The 22,886-nt window shown below is 39.8% G+C and overlaps 1 protein-coding gene and 1 long non-coding RNA gene across 3 annotated transcripts in view; both read left to right on the top strand.

Moving 5' to 3' along the window:
* The first annotated feature begins 536 nt into the window (after positions 1-536).
* srrm4 (serine/arginine repetitive matrix 4) overlaps positions 537-22,886 on the top strand; it is a 62,685-nt gene continuing 40,335 nt past the window's right edge. The window contains exons 1-2 of one of the 2 annotated variants that reach the window (XM_085179870.1): positions 537-1,405; positions 3,683-3,730. In XM_085179870.1, the coding sequence (XP_085035996.1) occupies positions 1,206-1,405; positions 3,683-3,730 (248 nt within the window). In that variant the 5' untranslated portion in view covers positions 537-1,205. The remainder of the gene's footprint in view (positions 1,406-3,682; positions 3,731-22,886) is intronic. The other variant, XM_085179869.1, reaches the window with a different exon arrangement.
* The window catches only part of LOC146506331 (uncharacterized), a 32,139-nt gene continuing 12,989 nt past the window's right edge, over positions 3,737-22,886 (top strand). The window contains exon 1 of the long non-coding RNA XR_014877167.1: positions 3,737-22,783. This is a non-coding gene — a long non-coding RNA (uncharacterized LOC146506331). The remainder of the gene's footprint in view (positions 22,784-22,886) is intronic.

The raw sequence follows: 22,886 nt of genomic DNA, 5'->3' as shown, positions 1-22,886 counted from the left end.
AAGCGTTCTATATATTTATATCAGTCCATTTGCCATTTACCAAATGCTGACAGTGGGTAAACTCAGGGGCTACAGCAAGGCTCAGTATAAAATACGTTAGGATTATTTGTAAAGTTACTCTGGTGGAGTCCAAGACTAAAACTATACTAAATGAGCTTAATAATTCATTTTTAATTATTTAGGAACAATTTTGGATTTATTTTCTGTTTATGGTCTAACTGATCAGTTCTTGTAGGTTTTAAACCCCCCAAAATGTATTTAATAGAAAGCACAGGGAAAAGGAAGAAAATATGGAGGGAAGACAAGAAATACAAGCAGAGAGACAGAAAGATTAAAAGAAACAGAGCGAGAGAGGAAAAAAAAACATGTTTCCAGTATATTTGAGGATGAAAAGTGAATCTAATCAAGGGTTTAGAAGAGTGAGAGTACCACAGCGAGGGAGTGAGAGAGGATGACGGAGGATGTCCCCTTTACTCAGTGTCCAGCCCCCAATTTTGACGTCACATGCTGAGAGACACAAAACAACCCACTCTCAGCTGAGCTTCTCACTCGATTTTCACTCACACACTCTGGCATACCCACTCTCCAACTTACAGATACGCCTGCCCTCAGACACGCCGCAACACTTGCCTCGACACCCACTCAACCCTCAGCCTGCGCGCGTGGGCGCACAATTATCTCTACACTAAAACGCTGCACTCTAGCAGCAAGAAAAGCACAAGGTCTCTCACTTCTCACGACTGAAGCATGCTCCATCTATTGTCAAGGAATGCCTAATTTTGTGTGAAGCTGCCGAAAGGGGAAAAAAAGGAGCGCTCTGGCTTCCAAACCCGACCCAGACCCCATCCCAAAGAGCAGCAGATGTGACAGAAGAGGAGAGGCGGAGAGAGAAACACAATCTCCCTTACCCCTCCTCATCTGGGAGAACAATACCCGGTCTCTAGTTGGAGAGGGTCAGCTTTTGTCCTTCTCCGCACGCTCCCGCTCAAGAGTGAAGAGCAGACAGACGCGCTGACACATTGACCTGCTGCTGTGAGGAGAGAAGACGGAGCAAAGCATCTGCTGCACTCTGCTCGGTTTGATTCAGTACTTGGACAGTTCCTGAGCAACAACCAGTATTGTGTGTGCGCACGTTTGTATGAGAGTGAAGGGAGACTGTCGGGTGAGTGACTGAAGGTGATTCAGTTTGGAGCGAAGAAGCAGAAATGCAGCCCCCACGTTCACTCCAGCTTGGTCCCTGTGGCGCCTCTCTGTCCCTGGGATCTCAGGGAAGCACTACCACCTTCCAGCTGGAAGAGAAGCAGCTCTTTGAGAAGTTTTGGAAAGGGACTTTCAAGGCTGTGGCCACCCCAAGACCAGAGAGTGTCATCGTGGCTAGCATCACCGCCAGTAGGAGAGTGACTGAGTGAGTATCTACACTTTACAGTATTTACTTCTATATTACTTCAGCAGCTTACGTGGACGCTTGCTCAAACTTCTCATTTTTCTTTAACCCTAAACTTTGTAGCACATGGTAGTGGAGCTATTGCTGATATAGTTGATGCACACTTTCTTTTAATTTTATATACATATTTTTTTAAATACAAGAAGTGCCAGTTCATACAGTTTCCTCTAGAAGAGCATGCCTTAAAAATAAGACATTTAATTAATCACCTGGCACCTGGATTCATTTTTGTTGTAAGGATACAGATAATTGTGTAATACAGCTGTGTAGTCAACATGTGTGCAAAATTACACCTGCCAAGACATTTTTTTTGATCCGTACATCAGCAAATCAGCGAATAAAGGGGTCGTGTAAGAGCCTAGCTCAAACATGCCTTTGTTATTGATTTATCACCCAGCAGCCATCTGGATGATCTTTCTCCACTAATGTATGCAGCCACATGTGTCACGCAGCCAAACACAGCTGGCCTGAAGAGTTTGATGTTCAATTATCTGACCCCTTTAAAGGTCACGTGACTGCACTTTTTGTGCTTTTAATGTCAGACTTGTCCTTTCGTCCCCCCGTGACATGGTGCTGTGCCAGAGCCTCCGTTAAAGGAGCAACATGTTAGACATTTTCTTCCCCCTTTTCATCCCTTCGACCAAAGGTTAGCTGTAGCACTTAAAGCCTTCAGGGGAGGATGAATGTCTGATGCCCTTTTCCTGCATATCTCTGCTCTCTTGTTTTTGTCCCATCCTTGCTCCTGTCTGCATGATCAACCATCATCTGCTAGCTTTGACAGTTTTATCCATGTTATCAGGCACTGTTCTGTCTGCTTTGCCTATTTCTCAAATGTATCAGAGGAGGTTACCTTGCTGCAACTGAAACGGCACGTACAAATGGAATAAATGTTCAAACATACATACTTTTTACACAGTCACACACACAGAGAGCCACGGGTACATGGATATACTTATCTGTCAAATGGTGTAGCTTGCTTGGGTGACCTTTGAATGGTTTTGACACCCACTATCAACTTTCTCTTATGTGAAATTAGCTATGTTAATGAGGATTAGAATGGCCCATTTCATCCTACATTGGCACAGGCAAGCGAAAGACACAGTGAATCAAATAATGTGTCCTTAATGGCTTCTATTACAGCAGGACCGTAATACTGCATATGGCTTGGTTATAAAAGATTTTATTGGCTTGTAGGATATGGATAAAAAAAGACTTTTTATTATAAGAAAGTGATCAAATATGCATTTGTTCCGCTGTGCCCCAGCTCCGCAATCTAACCAAATAATTGTAGCCACAATTTTTCTGTCAGTCAGCCTGGTGCAGATGACAGATTCAAGTCTATTTGGGGAACCTGGCAAAATTAGAAGCAAACTGAATGGGCTCTCATAAAAAGAAAGAAAGAAAGAAATGTATTGTGGCTGGCTGCTGTGAACTGAGCAGCCTTTTTGAAAAAGCTGGAGACTCTGGAGCGGGGCCCAGCTGTCTATTCAACTTTAGCTTCACTAGGAAACATGGTTTCCTCAAGTGGCTCTGCCCCTCCACGGGCTCCATCCGGGTGACAGTGATGATGATGGCGGCATGGCAGGGGCAGGCGAGAGCAAATGTCCCCACAGAGAAGACATAATGTTGCTAATTCGCCCGGGTCTATTTGTGAAAGACAACGGCAGCGTCCCACGTTGTCCAGAGTTTGTCTCTCGCCCTGTCTCTGTGTATATTTACAGTTTGGCTTGTGTGATACAGATTGTAAATAATGAGAAAAACAAAACAAACAAATGCAACACCCAGAGAATATGGATGCAGGACATCCTAGCTCCCTTCCTACCGCACTGTTGATTTTGCCCAGGCATAGGGTGACTGGGGAACGCTTAGGCCATCAGAATGCATTGCCTTAGGCTTGCTCCTCTGCCTCTTTCTCTCCAAGAGGAGACATTATTATTCACTGTGGATAACTGAGGGTTGATGAACAATTGCAGTGAGTACGAGAGGGCATTATGTACAACAAGCAGAGATGGAAAGAACAGAAGAGACTGAGGGAGAGCCACAGGGTGATGCCTCATGTTCAATCGGCACGAGCCTCTGTCTGTTTGTGGCATCCTAGTCTTTCCTCTCTGTTCGCCTCTTTCTCTCTCACTCTCTCCCGTAACTCCTGAAATAAAATGCTGGAGGAGCCAGATAGCCACAGAGGAGTAATTAGAGTCCGCTGTTGTCCCTCTGTCCTCCCTCGATCCTCTCCTCCAGGCCAGTCACACAGAAGAGGGGAGGAGTTCACCAGCTCTATGCAGTGGGGTAGGGTTTGTCTCAAAACCATTATGACCCTGCAAGCTGTGTTGCTCGTGGGGGCTTCTCATTAAAAATGCAGCATGCCTAACTTAATGTTGTATAGCGTGTGACCACGAGTGTGTGTGTATACGTGTGCGATCATGTGTGTCCCTGCAGTTTTTTTCAGCGGTTGTGAGGATTTGGAATAAGGGTGGAAGCTCGTAATGCGTGTGTACGTGCGTGCGCGTGGCTGCCATATTAGTGGGGTCTTGTCCAACTCTGTGGCAGATGGCAAGCTTGAGAGACTGCAAAGAAAGGGAGGGGGTGAAGTGTGAGTATGTGTGGGTGTGTGTGCATGCGTGTGTGGTTGGGGGTTTCAGGCCTCTTACCTCAGCAGATGCTGGTTTAACGAGAAAGAGAGAGAAAGGGTGTTTGGAGCGGCTTGTACTCTGACAGCACCGGTGGGAACGTACAGCAGGGCGGACAAAATAACAGGAACACCTTTAAACAGAATGCAACGCAAGCTAACTGCAGCCTCAAAACTTTAGTTTAAGTTTGAATACAACTTAAAATATTGGATTTTAAAATAATTCAATAATTCTTCTGCTTCTCTAATGTGTTTTTGTGTTGTTTTGTTTTTATTATGCCATTAATACTGGGGTCGGTGCGGTCTGAAATCTACATCTAAGGCTGAAACAGTAGTTTCTGAGTGACAGAAAAACACTAGCATTTACATATCCTAGGGTTTTGAACTCTCAGATTGGTCATGACACAACCATACCATGAATTTAAGAAGCTGGAAAACACATAAAATAGGAAATGTGTCATTGCTGGTCAGTTTTATTACACTTAACACTTAAATGTATTACAAATCCTTAAACAAAATGCACATTTTCTCATTGTCAATAGATTGCATTTCCAGATTTGGTGAAATATGATAAGTCTACCTCTGCCATTGTGTGGACTGCAATTTAACTGCAAAACGAAAAGTTGGTCTGTGGCTGGATATGACCATTAGACCAAACTGACTGCAGTTTACAAACGTATATGCTTGTAATTCCAGCACTGTAATTCCTTGATACAGGCATATTTACAAGATAATAATTGATATTCGTTCAACAGATTCGCCGGTCTAGTTCACATGCAGAGTTAAAGTATGTGGGCTCGTTCTGTTGTCTGTAATAAAGCGATAGTTCGGGTTATAATTATATTGTTTGTCATTGTTTTCTCTTCAAAATTGTTTTGATTAAGTGGCGGTTTGTTCATAGCATGTGATTGTCTGAGGGCTTGTAGCCTCTCAGAGTTTTTGATGTTTGCGTGTCCACCTCCTGGCTGTTGGAATTGCACAATTTGCTAAACAAAATGTCTTAGATTTAAATTGCTATGGCAAGAATGAATAATAATGCTCAGAGAGTGGGCATAAATAAATGCAGGATATACTGTAGAGTCTGGAAAACATCAAGGAGTAACAGTCACAGCTCCCCTTGGGACGAGGCATCACTCTCTTTCTTCTTCTCTCTGTGAGAATGACAAACATGATTTAGTGACGGACGAGGGGTTTGTCTGCCGTTGTACATCTGTGTCTGTTCTTCCGCTCTCCTCATTGCAGAGTATCTTTACCCGACTTGTCTTCCTCTCCTCGCATCAGTATCTCTGTCCTTGCCTCTCCTAGTATCTTTTCAGTGTGTGTTAACTCGGTCTCTCTGTGTCTGTGTCATATTACTCAGAGCACAGGATGTGGCTGCTGAAGCATGCTGACAAGAGAGCGGGAGATGATGCCAGCTCCCCAGGCAGGAATCGGACTTATCACCAAAATGGATTCCCATTTGATACTGACTCCAAAATCCATTTGAACCAATCTACCCTCTGCAGCTTCACACTCGATGCACTATTCCAGCACGGTTTTTTTTGCCTCTTTTTACGTCATGGGCTGAGAAAAACAAGCAGAAAGGTTAATTGGTAAATTGGATTTTTAATCTTTCGATTCAAATAGAAGGGGAAAAGAAAAAAATATGACAAATATAAATATGTGAGAAAACTGTAAAAAGTTACCAAATCTAAAAAGTCTCCTTTCTTAGCTTTTTAATAGATGGCTGGAACATTTGTTACAAGTCTGCAAGTTTTAACTTTAAATAAATACAGGCATGTATGATAGATTTATTGTCTCTCAGGTTCTGTAGTTAATTATTTTTAAATATCTGTCTCTAAAATCAAAACCGTAGACTGGAAAGAAATAACACCTTCTTGTTTAAGACAGGAGGTGCTGGCCGTGTTACTGGCAGATGAATTGCTTTGCGTTTGCTATGAAATAGGGTGAAGAAAGCTCATGAAAACATGAGGTCTTCAGGAAGAGCTGTTTGTAGCTTGAAGACCAAGCCTTTTTGAGTTTGCCCAATGGAATTTAAAAAGGGTTTCATAAATACTAAATGTACAGAACTTCCGTCTTGATGCATTCTCAATCATCCAGGAAAATAAATCTCCAAAAGTTGATTCTGTTCATCTGGACGTAGCGTTTTCTGGGAGAAACATTTCGTCACTCATCCAAGTGACTTCTTCAGTCTCAGCTGACTGCAGGTTTCCCCAATCTTATAAACAGTACTATTTGCATAATGACTGAAACCAGCCCACTGAAGGAACAATGGGCTGTGAGGTCAGTTGCTTAATCATAATTATGCAAATTCTCATGACCATTGATCAACAACCACTGACCAAAACCCACTGATCAAAGACCACTGATCAATGGCCATGAGTACCATTCACAGAGAGTTGGAGAATGGCTGCAATCACAGCGTTGTAAGATGGCGAAAGATGTACCCTTAGGCCCCCTCCTCGATTCAGAGATGGTCTTTCCCCTTTTCACGTAAATGGCCTCCTTGACTCCGCGCTCAAACCAGCGTTCTTCCCTGTCCAGGATGTGGACATCCTCATCCTTGAAAGACTGTCCACTGGCCTGTAGGTGTAAATAGACTGCAGAGTCCTGGCCTGATGAGGTAGCTCTTCTGTGTTGTGCCATCCGCTTCGCCAGAGGTTGTTTGGTTCCCCGATGTATAAATCCTGGCAATCCTCCTGGCACTTAACAGCATACACTATGTTACTCTGTTTGTGTCGGGGGACCCGATCCTTGGGGTGGACCAATTTCAAGGATGAGAATGAGGTCACCAAAAAGAAAAAAGCATATAGAAAGCCTTATTGCATCCTATTTTCACTCAAGGAATACAGAATGTTTCAGAAAGGATTTGTGTCAATGCAGTTACCTTTTGTGGGAAAATAATAGCCTGCAGGAGTTGGGCTAGGGAGGGAAAATTACAGAATAGTTGCAGGAAGGAGGATATTTTGAGGCCCATTAAAATTGAAGCTTAACAGCAGCCACTATGGCCATGAGTGACAATAACTAGATGATAATAAAACAAAAGAAAAAAGATAAACACTGGTGGAGAGAAGTTAAAAAAAAAGGCACTCACTGCCCTTCCTAAGATATATAGATGAGCCTGTTTGCTATTTAACCACAATGTTATTCACTAGGAAATATTCAACAGGTCCTCAAAGTTCTGTATAGTTGAGATGTCTTACTCTAGATTTTCTTGGCTTGAAGTTTGGACTTCATCTCATTTTTATTTATTTATTTGTTTGTTTATCAACGAGTTCCAAGCCGAATTTTTGATGACTGAGCTCTGCATGTTTCTCCTGTTTGTACTGCAGCATCTAATGCTATTGCACCACACAGGTACCACATCAACACTGAGTAGTTGTTTTTTTGTGTAGTGTTGGTTGGCAAACAGTTTCTAGCTGCATTAGTGCCAACTTCTGTTTGTAGTTCCTCTCCACTTTGTGCAATTCTCCTTCTGGACCTGGATGCATCATGAGATATGTAGCTCCGAAGTGAGAAGGATCTAAAAAAATTGCACCAGTTCTTAAAGGGATACACCTCCACGTGCATTTTTTTTGAGGTAGTGAGTTATACAGAATATTTACTGATATAATTTTTACATTAAGTAGCCATAAGAAATCCATAGTGAAAATAATCCCTTAAACGTACTGCTGCACTATCTATCCATTCATCCATCCAAAAGTGCTCCCCAGCCAGTTTGTCCAGGGTCTTCTCCAGGCATGACGTGGCCTGAGGCTGGATACATTCTGGTTGAGGTCAGGTTTTCGGTCATGCACCCCTCACCTCACCAAAACACCTCAGTTGGTGTCGAGAAATAGTTACTCAGCTCTGAGCTCATCACCGCAATCCCCTCCCCTGATTGGAGGAAGGGAGCCTGGGCTGAAAGCTTCAGAGTGTCTCCCGGGGTACAGTCTGGAGTTAAAAAATGTAAAGCTTCAAGATCATATTTTGTTTTAATAGTAAATGTGAAGGATTGAGTGTAAGCTGAAGGAATGAAACAATTTGCTCACTTTATCAACAGGCCCCCAAAAAACTGGCATTCAGAACAGTGCCACCTTAAAAGTCGAATGAGACATATATTCACTGGCCTACAGCAAAAAATGGCTGTGATATATCACTGGGGAGTCTGAAGGTGTTATTGATGAATGCCAATGACTCAACAATTACTTCAAAGGTGATATTTCTGGCTTTTAAAGCTCACTTTGACATTTCCAAATTTCATCCTCATCTCGGCATCTTAAAGGCACAGCGCAGCGGTGAGAAATGAGTTTAGCTATAATAACACACCCATCGATTGTGCCTGACTACAGCTGGACTCGTGTGCTAACTTGTGATAGATGTTTAATATCGTGTAAGCATGATGGAGATAAAGGTTGAAAGCAGCACTTTAAATAGAGAGCTCAAAAGACCCTTTGATATTTGAGTCCAGGAAATGTGTCATTTTTTTTGTCCCCATAGACACACTCCATGAAATGATGTAAGACTGTGTGTTTATTCGAGTTTATGAATCAGGGGATCAAGCTACTGAGAACCCTTCAAGGCACTGTGTCCATGCACACACACACACACACACACACACACACATGTACTGTATGCACGCATGCCTTTTTATTATTATTATAAGTAGTGAGTGAGTTCATCAAACCCCCAAAGGCATCAGGAGCCTAGCAGTGAAAAGGAATATACTTAAACAGAATCAGTTATATGGTGTCATTAATGCTGTTTCATCTTGTTCTTTGTCTTGCTCCCCATGCCTGACAGGCAACATAAAGATAATAAAAGACGTGGCTGTAACATGAACAGAAATAACATAAAACTGAAAAGAGCAACAGCAGCGGTGACAGAGTGATGCAGACAGTTTAGATAAATGTGTGAATGCGGGAAGTTTGTTCAGCAAGGAAGTTCAATTTTAAAGAATTGATTATGAAATCTTGAACTAGCGGTTATAAAGACCGTGAACACAAGGAAGGACTATTTAGTTTCGATTTGGCCCTTTGGTCTGTTCAGGCGTGCCAAGGATTTGGCGGCACCTTAACAGTTGCTTTAAACCTTGAGAAAGTAAAAATGTATTTCTGATCGACCTTCCACTTGTGTTTATATATTCTTTCCTCATTAGTACAAAACATTCAAAAAATATACTCGCATGTCCAGGTGCCCACACACATGATGGAAAACACTTGTAGGTATATAATGAGAGAAAATATTGAGGTTGACATATAACACGGGGAGGAGGGGGAGTGACATGATAAGTCCTTCAAAGCTGAACAGCAACAGCATCATTTTTAAGATGAAAGCAAAGAGCCGAGTGTTAACCCTTTACATCATCTCAGAGATGCTGTGAAATTTTCCCTTTAGGGATCACAGTTCGCCCACTGTGGCAACTCCTCTGCTTGGAAAATGCCACCCACACCCCTCCCTCCTGTAGCTGCCGGCTACTGTGTCATATCCTGAATTGTGCATTTTTATGATTGTGATTTGATGCAGTCGAGAATTGTTTTTCTAGTTTTTCAGGGAATAAATGTTTAGTTAGAAAGACAAAGTTCAAGTGGTTTTTTTGTGCTAAAATGACTGGTTCGCCAGTAAATGACATAGAGCATGTATTTTTAAATTACATATTTAATTTAAATCTGTTCATCACCAACATACAAGATCCCTGGTTTAAGAGTCACAGGAGACACAAATCTCTGGGAGTCAGGGGGGCAGCCAAAAGAAACTTAACAACACAAGACACAGAAGTACTCTTTAATTATGAATACTTAGAATAGATTTTTTTGGGTAGTTATGCCTGCGTGTTTATACTTGTTGAGGAAAAAATTTGTATCTTTATTCCCATAATAAAACATTCAAGAGTGCATTTTACTTGTAAATGGTGCTAAATAAATAAATCGGTGGCACGGTGGTTAGCACTGTTGCCGCACAGCAAGAAGGTCCTGAGTTCAATTCCACCATCAGGCCGGGGTCTTTCTGTGTGGAGTTTGCATGTTCTCCCCGTGTTTGAGTGGGTTCCCTCCAGGTACTCCAGCTTCCTCCCACCATCCAAAGACATGCAGCTTGTGGGGATAGGTTAATTGGTTAATTGATAATCCAAATTGCCACTAGGTGTGAATGTGAGTGCGAATGGTTGTCTGTCCCTGTGTGTTGGCCCTGCGACAGACTGGCGACCTGTCCAGGGTGGACCCCGCCTCTCGCCCTATCACAGCTGGGATAGGCTCCAGCGCCCCCCGCGCCCCTAAAAAAAGGATAAGCGGAAGCGAATGGATGGATGGATGGTGCTAAATACTAAAAAAAAGGTAGAGTTAAGTTAAAATTTAGTGGATCCAAATGAATGAATGAATGAATGATAAGATGCAACAGAAGCCCCACAAAATGTTCGTACTCATCTTCTGAAGTAATTGCAAGAGCCTACCTTCCCACTCTCAGGGCTGACAAAACGACGACAATAGATATTTCATTAAGGCTATGCAAAGATGTAGAAGTTCAATAAGCATCGGTAAAACATAAGGCAAGACTGTAATCTGTCATGCTGTAAAGGGAAATTTTCTGCTCCAACAGCACAGAAGGGGGAACTGATTTTGTTTGAGCCCAAGTTTTTATGCTTGAATTGATTTAATTCCATAATGATAACAGACAAAAAAACAAATCTGAAAGTTTCTGTCTTGCTCATTAGAAATTTGACTGCTTACGAGCACAAAATACACTGAGCTGGAGTAATATGGATCCATTCTGCACCTGCCGCACTTACTTTATGTTAAAATCAAGTGCACTGACATTTAGAAAGACTCATGGCATTTAAGTCCATTAACATAGTAAATTGTGTCGCTTGTTCACAAGATGTGTGTTGGAGTATGTGCTTGTGATTTTGTCAGTTTGCCGAGTGCAGGCTCTGCAAGAGTAAATGTAGCAGATGGAAACATAAAGGCGGGAAATCATAAGCAATGCACAAAAATGTCTGAAATGCAAAATCCGTAAATTCTCCTTTAAAAAAGCAAATTATTTTTCAGTGCTTTGGTTGATACGGAGTCTTATCACATGTGTTTTTATTTTGTTTGTATTTTTGCTTTTTGTTCTTTTTTTTTAAGAACAAAAAGTTAATAAGTTAATTAGATGTTCCTTATCTTTATCTATGGCTCAGTGATGTTCTGGCCTCTTGAATCTATTTGAGGTGGTAACAAAAACAGAAAAGTTTTGACTCAACTTACTTTGAGCTTTGTTTCAAAGGCTTTCAGAGAAGATGCTGTATCCTTTGTTGACATTGAGGAGCAAGTACACAACAGCGTCAAAGCAAATCATGCTGTATAGGGCAAAAATTAACTTCTAGTTTCTTAAATTACTGAAACGTATACGGCATTATGTGAAAAGCACATGCCGTGGAGAGTCACTGAATGCAGCCACTTTGTGTAATTGACTTGTTTGTAAAAGAAAGAAAGATGGAGCGAGGCAAGGGGGTAAAATGAGAAATGAAAAGGAGAAATGGTTATTATTTGTAATAATAAAGGTGATAGAAATCAATATAACAGTAGCGTGAAGCAAGGATGTAATGACTTTCTGGTGGAACAGAAAAAAAGGAGGAAAGGGAAGGACAAAAGAAAGACTGCGAGAAGGAAGGAAATAAAAGTGCAGACTCTGTGAGTGACATTTTGAGATTGTCCATTTCAGGACACTGGAGCAGCAAAGGTTATTACATTTTACTGAATATCATATTCCAGCCCATGAATAGAAATCCTTTCTTGAGTTGTGGCCAAAGGGAATTGAATTATATGTAGGCACATAATGTACAGCATTGAATAAACTCATAATAGACGATGAGAGAGGGGGGTGAAACGCTCCTTTGTCCTCTACTGGCTCAAGTTGAAATGGACAGTAGTAAATCTTACAGACAGTAAGAGATGACCTATTCCTTTGAGCAATTCATTACCAATGAGCGTGGTACTGAGAGAGGGACGGCTTGCTCATTACAGCCTATTAGATCTTCACAAACCAGAGATTTCCCTGGACATGTAAAAGGTATGAGTCAACTTTCAACTTTAACTGCTAATCACTTTGCCCGCAGCAAACAGAATAAAGAGAAACAAAAACAGATGCAGTGTAAGTGAGCAAAGGCTTACTAATGCAATATATGTGAAAGTGCTATTGTCATGTGCAGTTTTTTTTAAATACGTAATTACTCAGTGGAGTTGAAATGGAAAACAATGAATTCCTGGTGACTGCAATATCCTGTGATAATTTGGTATTTAGTGTTCTCTCTATTGTTTGTCACAAACTGCTTGCTCACATGGTGTACATATTATAGATCCATGCACATGGTGTATTATTTTGAAGTGGTTAGTCATTTAATTTATGATCTTTTATGATGGAAGTGCATAAACCTCGTAAGACCCAAACTCTTTCATGGCATGCATTTTTAATTTCTCTTTGCTATTTGGGCTGATTGGGATCTGATGAATGTAAAAACAAAGAATTACCAGATTTATTTATTTTTTTACCTAATTTGGATAGAACAGTGGCAGTATAACGTCCTCGTAAGGGGATATCAGGTCCTTGTAGAGCAAAATGTAATATTTTGGTCTAGACAAACCAAAATGTGATGTCCATATGTGTGGACACCAGGTCCTAGGAGGTTAAATCTGATTTTGGTATTTTATTTACATCTTTCTTTTAAAAAGTTGTACCACTGGCTAAAAACGTGTGACCAGAAACCGTCTTAGTATTAATCAAATAATTCATAAGTGATGTGCATGGATGCACACCAGTATACCAGAGAATTCTTGTTGAAGTCTCACTACTGCCAAAATTTACCTGAAAGGAAATGGAGAGTTTTTTCTAAATATACTCTGATATTAGCAAACCCTAAACCACAGCTCAGGCATTTAAGATAAGATAAGATAAGATAAGATAAGATAAGACTTTATTGATCCCACAACGGGGAAATTTTTGCGTCACCTCAGCTAAGGTACAGATATCAGAAGGAAATACAAAAATACAAATAAGTACAATCAATGAAAAAAAGTAAGATAATATACTATATACAATGGTAGCATACACAGTATGTGATTATGGATTATTTAGTCAATCAACTGATTAGTTGATCAACTGGTAACTATTTTAAAATGAATAATTTGTTTTTTGAAGCTTCTCAAATATATCCCGTCAAAGAAAAAAGACAAAATAGAAGAAAATACATTTGTCTGTGAATATTACTGCAACTCTATCCCTTTTTTTAAACATTATTTGCAGACACAGGCCAAGGTGATCAATAATGAAAAAATTGTCAGTTTTAGCACAACTCCAAGAGCCTCAGTCTAAATGATATAATGTGACAGGTTCTGAATATACAACAGCTGATCATAATAACATCAGTGGTGCTTCAGGGGTAGACAGATTATTACCACATCCAACTGGAACATGCCATTAGGTAGTGCAATCACTCATAATGACGGTAGGCAGAAATCGCTCTCTCTCTAAAATCGCACTGAAGCAAAAGCCTCATTAAATATGTATGCATACGCCAGAGTTGCCATTTTGGAAAATCTGAAAAATCCTGGATAACAGCTCCCTTTTACTCTAGAAGCAATTTTAACTCTGGTGTTAAAAACGACCCAGGAGTCTCTTATTTACTGTAGGTCTACACAGATTCACACAAAAGGCATTCAGAAACAAACTCAAGGTTCGTCTCACATGGACTGACCATCGGCGTCGTTGGTCTTTTTCTTTTTGTGCCGAGTGCGCTACTTCTTTGTAACTGGAGCCCCGAAGCAGTCATTGTATTCATTATTAAAATGCAAACTTATCAAAGTCAACTTCTCATCACTTAAATCATTTCAAGGCTGAGTGGCTCCCATGTCTCAGCCTCCTCCTCCATTTTTCATTTTTGCTGCTTGCCCATCCTCATTTCAGTAAGATGGTCTGCCAGTCATGTGAAATTGCCACCATTTGCATAACTGATGCAGGGTTAAGGGTGCAAACTGCAGCAGTGTTGATGTCACAAATGCAATCAGAGATGGTAGCGCAGGAATTAATTGGCTCGCCGCATTATTTCCTTCACACGGCCTTGCTCTCACCTTTGGTGTCGCCCCATGACTTGAAAAATGACAAGAGGTTTAAAAACTATGAAACTTCCCAGCAAGGTGAAAGACAGGGTTGCTTTATATGTAGATCATTTTCAGAAACGTTCCTGTGAAGTTGCATCACATCTGAAATGCTGGTTTTTAGCTGCTTTTGCACATGTCAGTCAAAGAAACGACCTTTTCAAACAGCAAATACGTCTGCCTTAAGATAAGATACAACTAAACCTCTCATGATTTCAGGTTATTATTCTCAGCCCTTTAGCCTCATTATGCTATTGAACTGTTCAATATATAGCCATAATAACAAAATACTAATAATATTTTTTTTAAAACATGGTAGTCTTGAATTGTAGCATTTTTGTGCCGATTAGCTAGGATTCATTTGTGCTGCGTGCTTTCTTTTTAAGTAGTAATTTATTTTTTAACACCTTTAACCTCTTAAGCCCCAACGCCCCCTGATACGGGGGCAAAAGGCAGGAGATTAGTTAGGCTTGGGGCTTAAGAGGTTAAGCAGTAAAATGAGTGTATTTTATGTCAGCATTGACCGGATTGTTGATCAATAGCAGTGTTTCCCGATTTTAAGACACTCCCAGTGTATAACAGCTAGTCATTAGTGCAGTTTTAGCTCCTCTAGGGAAGATTTTAATGTAGTGTAAGGACACAGTGTCACAGACAATGAAGCACCCTTCAGAGGTTAGCACTGTCACAGATGGGAGGTATGAGAATTATCCGCATTATCCGTTATCTTAACCTTTTCTTAACTTAACCTTCCTCCACTGTCAGAGTACCCAACAAAGGAGAGTTGCCTCTACATAGGACTGTATGGGTCAAACTTAAGAGCTTTTTAGCAGAAAGCAAGCAATCATAAAGTTAACTGGTCATGGTAGGGGTGCCATTCACCCATCTACAATAAGTTTTTACAGAGTTAAATTAGCAATAGCTACAGAATCATCAGTTAATATAGTTAATATCCAAAAGTTGATTCTGTTCATCTGGACGTAGCGTTTTCAGTGGGAGAAACGTTTCGTCACTCATCCAAGTGACTTCTTCAGTTTCAGCTGACTGTTTCCCCAATCTTATAAACAGTACCTCCCAGCCCATTGTTCCTTCAGTGGTGCTAGTTTCAGTCATTATGCAAATGTACTGTTTATAAGCTTGAGGAAACCTGCAGTCAGTGGAGACAGAAGAAGTCACTTGGATGAGTGATGAAACGTTTCTCCCACTGAAAACGCTACGTTCAGATGAACAGAATCAACTTTTGGATATGTACTTACCTGGATGATTGAGCATGCATATAGACATCTACAGTTAATAAAAAAAATACTACTATGCTTCAAATTTAGTGTCAGCCTTTAGCTTTCTACTTGTAATTATTATATTTTTAAAATGTGTTTATCTCTTCAAAAGGAGCGAGGCCGTCAAATGAAATAACTTGAGCCATCAAATATACCAAATATTCAGAACTGCTGCTGTTTTTGTTTGTTTGTTTGTTTGTTTGTTTTTAAATTAAAACTAGGCTAGTTACAGTGTACATTTGGCTTTTAGCTCTCATGGCATGTTTTACACTGCACTGTGTGAAGCTGCTCTATAGAGATTCAAGGCAGATTTCAGAGGCACGCAGTCTCTAATGACATATTGAACAAGTATAGATCAGGAATACTAAAGCAAGAGGCTGATTCAGAGCAGTAGAAACCATGTCAAGGTCAGTAACAAGGTCAAAGAGTGACAGTGAAGCTGAGTAGAAAGTCGTGCAGAGGGGGCTTGTTCAAAAACCTATCTTGCCAGTGTGCTACTTCCTATTGTGAGTGTTATTCTGACTGACATTGCAGTAACCAGCTCATCTTACTGAGAACTGATTAGGACAAATGGAGCTGACAGGTTTGTCGCTGTTCCCGAAGTAAGAGAGACATGCAAGAGAGTGGAGTCAAAATCTTCGTCTTTCACAAAGAAATGGGAAGATGAAAAGATAGATGGATACCTTCGTCTTTTTTTAGACTATTTAATAGTTCCGTTTTGTTTTCTGGAATAAAAACATCATCTTCTAATCATTTCTTCAAATGACAACGCAAAGTTAAAAACAAACAAAAAAAACAAGCATAAACAAAGAGAGATCTTATCTGGCTTTCTCGTTCACACGTCAACTGAATGATCTTTCAATCTGAAATGATTTCAGCAAATGGTGAGTCAGTCGTGCAACTTTCTATTTTCAGACCATAGAAGATAACTCGGGAAAGTTATTATTTTTACATGACATCAGCAAACTACCCAGACACCATGAGATTGGTATTTGAGTCACTCGGGTTCTTGGGAATGGCTCATTTATTTCCTTAATTAAGTTTAGTAATAGCCTTGTTAAATGCTCAGTCATTGGACATTTGTTAAATGTGGTCAGTGTAAGGGAATCTGTGGCTCTGGATACCATGAGTGCAGAAATTACTTTGCAGATGCCATTTAGCAAATGCAATGCTGACTCATTCAGTCAGTGACTCAGTTTGTTTGAGTAGATTTAAGATTTGATGAGATGGTACTTTGCAGGATAATTAATGGAAATCTTAAAAGTGAGCCTAACATTAGTTTGGGAGATCTCGGTAGATCAGCTCATTGCAGTGCCAGCCCACGTCAGCAGATAGCTCAGCCGATACCAGTCTGCGTATCTTTTTGGCCAATCTTGTGTATAGGACATGCTATTTAAGCTGTAGCGGTGCAGCTGCTCTTGCTATATTTCTGCATGCTGCTTTGCAAACCACCTCCACTTCAGCTGCTCTTTTTCCACTAACTTAATCAATGTCCTTTGTGTTGCCGTTGCCTCGTGCTTCATTCTGTACAGGGGGGTTTGCTGCTGCCCTCCATGCCTCAGGGTTACCATCTATGCACATACAAGGCCAGGGAGGGCCCAGAACAATTTCTGCAGAAGGAAATAACCTTCTGACTAAAACACAGTTTATATCTTTTTGCTGTTTTCACTGTCTGTTCAATGTTTGTTACTCACATTGCATCTAATTAAATATGTTTGGGCAATGCTGGTGTGATGACAGAGATTTTAATCATACAAACATTGCTCTGAATAAAGACTCTCTAAAATCATGCGAAATCTTGTGCATTTGTAATTGTCAGATAGTTAGTCCTAATTACTTTGGTGATCCCCATCTGTTCCACCGTAGGGCTCACCATTATGGTTTTAAGTTAACAATTTGTTAGCTGTACCCCTAAGAATCAAATATCTACTCCTTTGTGTATACAAATAAAAATATATAAATAAATATAAATAAATTCATTTCCTGTAGTAGTTTGTGCAAAATACATGGGAAACTACAGTTCCCATACACTCGTAATCTCAGTTATCTGATGACAAACACATTTCAAGTATAGGTTAAGTAACTGAGAAGCATCTTGGAGAGCTTTCAATATTTGAATATTATTTAACAAAATATTTTTTTATATGTAATCATGGTCACAAAAGCTTAAATATGCCCCTTGTTGATCCATTTTCGGTTCCCTTACTTTAAACGGGTCTTCAAAAAGAACTGGTCATTAACAACATTCAGATGAAATCTCTCCAGCACAAACAGATTCATTGCCTGCTGTGATGGAAATTTGCCTTTGAAAACACCTTGAAAGTAAACCAATATAAACGAAGACATCCATTATCCTCAGAAGAACTGCCTTGTAAAAATATGGACAGAGCGAGTAGAGTAGAATTTGCCCAATAATTAAATTTATCTGGCACAGATCGGTGTGATGTGAGGATAGTCTACCTAATTATAAGAAATATAATTAATGTCTCTGGCACAAGAGCTCATTTCAGTGGCTTCCTATCACTTTTGATAGAAGCTGAGAGACATTTTTTTTTTCCCAGTTTTACATCGATGAAAGAATCGGTTATCACACTCCCCCTGATTCATTTGGAAAACATGAAAGCCTCTCAGATAGCCACATAATTAAACAGTTATTTTGGGGCATTCAATTTAAACTTGGGCTCAGCGGTGCCCTTGCAGGAGAAATAGAATTGCTTTGTCTCAGCACTCTCTTTGAGTCTGAAGACAGTTTAAAGAAATCTAGTTGCAATAAAACACCAGATCTGACTACAACGAGAAGCCACGAATTAATGATTTGCCTTTGATCCGACCAGGGCGATGCACCAGCGCCTTTTGTCCTCAGCTAAATGAGTTCCTAGTTCTGAGGAAGACTGCTAAATTATTAAGACTGTTCTAGAAGTTTGACTCTTTTATTTTGCTTTTGCAATGCACCAAGGGAGCATTTGGCAAAGAATCCAAAGGTTTAAAATAGAAAACAATCTGAGCCATGTTTGCAATAATCATGATGTCCCAAAAGACTGGAGTTAAAGCACATCTGCCTAATCCAATCAGCTTCCACATTAACCTACATTGTCTATATTTGAATATTGTTTCAGAACTTACTGCAATGGAATACAGCACAGTGCATTAAATGTTGTGATGAACCTTAGGCTGTCAGCTACAATTTAACAACAGGACGCCCTCATCCTGTTTGATATATTCATCCAAGGTGGGGGGGTTGGCCTATCAAAAGATGATTTGAGTAAATAAATAGAACCTGACTGGTGGCATAATCCTTGTCATGATGGCCAAAGGGCAAACTTAATGCATGTAGATATCAACGTCAAAGTCAAAAAGCAGAATAGTTTCTATTTTTAATCCACTTATCTGAGTCCTTGATTTCCTGCACGTTTGCCTCGCTATTCAGTTTGATGAAAAATGCTTTTGAAATGCAGAGCTTTTTAGATACAGGTGGTGCGCGTGATTTCGAACCACTACGATAAGGAAAACATTTTATTTAAACTCACACTGCATAATAAATATCCAGGGGTCATGTGTTCTGGTGTATTAATCCGAAGGCCTTTAATGAATAGATGTTGAAAATGAACTTGGGCTTGTTGACTTTTCTCTCTTCCTCTCCAAGAAAAACCCCTCAGTGCTTCAGGTGATTGACATATTTACTCCTTCTCTGCCAAAGTCCTCCACTATCCCTCTCTCCATCTGTCAGTGCCCTTAACAGCACCTCATCCTGTTGAGAAAGGGCCGAGAGAGGCAGGAGATTAGGGGCTAATACTGTATAGGAAAGGACAAATAATCTCACCGACACCCTATCTTTTCTCATAAACTTTGAAGCGAGAAGACAGTCCTCCAGCTTGACTGATAGACGGTCTTACTGTTTGACTGACAGCCACCAAGGTGAGGGTATGTCAGATTGGAGGAGTCGTTTTTAAATACCCGTTTAGCAATATACCATTTTCGCCTCCAGGTCATCATCTATGCTATCAATTCTGATCCTGCCCTAAAACCCCATTCCACATGCCCTGGGGTCCAATATTGCTTGGGAACGTGAGAAGGTTTTGCAATGACATCTAATTATTATTTTTTAATTGCAAAGTTAACACATCTGGGCAATTTTCTGATTGTTTTTAGATGAAGCTAGAGGTCTCCTGATAACAATAATCTACTGAAAACTGGACTTTGAAGTCTACTAAACCTTTTGAATGTTCTTAAATAAACTGCGCATGTTTTTCTGAAAAGCTGCATTGCTGCTGAGATTTTTGCTCTCGTTCCATTAATTTTAGGAGAAAGCAATCCATATATATAAAACTAGGCATCTCCTAAACCAGCTCTATAACATGGGAAGTTATCTCTTTCAGCTTTGTTGCATGAAATATGAACACTGAACTAAAAGCAGAATGTTTTTTGGTGCCTTAAACTTACCTGCATCCATACAGTTCAAATCCAATTCAATAATCCAAAAACAAACTAAATCTGAAAGTGGTTTCAAATGGCAGCTTTGATTCAAAATTCACTTCTGATTGCTAACTAACTGCAGTAACCACAGACATTTCCTGCTGTGATATTTTCATAATAATTTACTTACTGGTGTGCATCACAATGGCTCATATCAATAACATAAGTTCTCTTCGCTGTAGTCAGGCATATTGACGTTGACAAGGTTATGTATTAATTGTATGCGGTTCCTGACCATACTGTGCAAAAATGACCCTTTATGAATACAGCTTATGTCACTTTTCATCCACCTGCTGATGTTTTTTATAATCTGCTTCCGCTCAAAATACTGCAGGATCAGACTCACCTTCCTTTAAACCCCACAACCTTTAGTTCCCCTGAGAACACAGAGTGGACTCTCAACTCCTGAGTCACTTTTAGTTCGCCTTTCCCTCGCTGTTATTTCCACTCTGGAAAATGTACTTATAGGATTTCTGTGACAAAAAAGGAAGAGAGGTTCAAGTTTATTTCTATGCACACTTCTCAGTGATGGTGGTACTTCAGTTCACTCAGGGTACAACTATGTTTGCCAGCAAGGTGACAAAAAAATATGCTGTCAAAATAATGTTTGAAGCATGTGACAGGCTTTTCCTTACAGGGTTATTTTGGAACATATCTTATTTCCCAATACGTCGTGTACAGTGGAAAACAATATGAAAGATGTAATTTGTATTGTATATTTACTGGCTATGTGTGGCTATGTTATGAAGCAACAATGCTTTTCATAATGCACTTAAAATAGTTCATAAATCTGTATGCTCTGTATGCCTACACATTAAATATGGTTACTGATGGTTCCTGTTTTCACACTGACTCAAAACTCAAAGAAAATAACTGGCTAGAGCTAACTAATTGTGTGAATTATGCGTATGTGTCTGTCTGTTTTGTTTTTTGGTGCACATATTCTTGGCTATTCACACAATACTCAAATAATTTGAGAAAGAGTTCGGGTAGAAAACTAGTTCTTGACAAAAGCACTGATGAGCAAGGGCTTGTCCAATGCATAACCTACTAATTGAACTAGTAGGTTTCCAAATATATCTTGAGAAACACATACATGGGCCACACACACACACACAAAAGTTAAATATTGGGTTTCTTTAAAGGACAGGTACGCTATTATTGAATATATTGAACAATATTTTTTTCATAGAATCTTCCCGCGATGCATGAAATTAGTTTATCAGCTTTGATGGCCATACAACTGTGAACCCTGTGAATTACATTCACTTTACTGAGTTTTTATACAGATTACCTCTAATCAATCCAAGACCATATGTGTATGTCGCTTTACAGTTGATGCCGCTTATTATTTCGACATTAGCACCGTACGGGCTGGTAATGCTGCATGGTGAATCCTTTAAACAAAACCTTTGACTTTTAGTAGGATTATCCTTTAATGGGGTTTAAGCCAAATATAAGACAACTCTTTCATTAAGCCAGTAATTCCAGGCGGTGTGGCTGTGATGCTTTTCAATTATATTTTAATGCAGTTTTCTGTTTGTCACTTTAAACTCCAAATAAGAATTGAATGTCTGGACAGAACGCTCTGAAGTTTTACATCTTCATACAGTCCAGCAGTATCAAACAATAATGGCATTGGGGTTTTTTTTCCATCTGCAGCTGGACAGCTTAACAAAGCCAAGTACACCTCTCTGTCGCTTTATATTTAACACCTTTTAATCTTTTTAATCTAAATAAATATTCAAGAGGGATGCAGACAGATGCTGTGTGGAATTTACCTGTTTAGTTAGTTATTGTTTCTTCATGAGGAACAGAGGTTACATGGCTAAATAAATCCCCTCATGGCCTTGACTGCATTTGCCTTCCTACACATTAAGCATAATGGAATAATTCACTTGCCCTTGAGCCCCCTTGCCATGCATCCATACAGAAGTTCTTATTGGGTCGCCAGCAAATTGAATGAACCTCCTTTCCATAAAAAGGTAATGGACTCCTTTGGATAGCCCTCTAAATAACAGGGATGGTAGGGGAGGTGAGATGAACCAATTTATTATCCGACTTTCAAGGGGGTGCGTACAGAGGGTGAGGTCACTCTCTCATTGATCATAGGTCCCCCCTTAGGGAAATGATAATTATGTGTACCAACATGGAGTTAAGGTCACCTCCAACCATCACCACGAGCAGGTTAGACACCCTCCAGTAGGGATGTAGACTTGTGGAGTATAAACTGAAGGTGGCATTTTTCACTGAATTAGTTTAATTTTACAATAATGTGTAGGTTTTTGAAATTGTCACAATTACACTTTTTAAAAATAAATTTTTAGGTTGGCTTTAATTTGAGAAAATCATTGTAAATTTTGTTGCATAAAATATTTGTTGGCCAAATTACAAATGTTGCTAATTAAAATAAGCAGCTAACAAGCAGTGTAACTATTGTGATCTTTTTATATCATTAAAGTAGAATCCAGTTCTTGATACAAATGATTCATGCAGATCTGGTCAGTTTAGTGTGCAGTAGGCAAGTTTTCGTCTCTTTTGTGGTGGATTACTAAACTGAAACCTGCACTGAATATGTTTGTTATTCAGTGTCAGTCTTGCCACCCTAAATCATGATACTGAGCTGCAACATAAATCGACAAATTAATTGAGAGGCCAGACAGGTAATAAAGTTTCCATCTGGCCCGTCCAGCTTCAAGTGGGGAGAAAAAAATCTATTTTGCTGTTTTATGTGTGAAAGATGAGAAATTTGTGATTGTGCTGATTACTTCATTCAATTGCCAGTTAATCAGAGAATCTCCAGGTCTATAAATTGTCATGAAATAGTACAAACTAGTCCCTGTCTGCAGGAGCCCAGATGGTGACTTGGTTTGTCATGTCTCAGAAAACAAAACAAAACAGCTGTTTTTCTTTCCCTCTTTCTTTCTCCCCTTTCTTTCCCCCAGTCAAGTCTGTCCCGTATT

The sequence above is a fragment of the Neolamprologus multifasciatus genome, chromosome 12 (assembly GCF_963576455.1).
Source record: "Neolamprologus multifasciatus chromosome 12, fNeoMul1.2, whole genome shotgun sequence".
Classification (NCBI taxonomy): domain Eukaryota; kingdom Metazoa; phylum Chordata; class Actinopteri; order Cichliformes; family Cichlidae; genus Neolamprologus; species Neolamprologus multifasciatus.
This window is presented reverse-complemented; position numbering and strand designations above follow the sequence as displayed.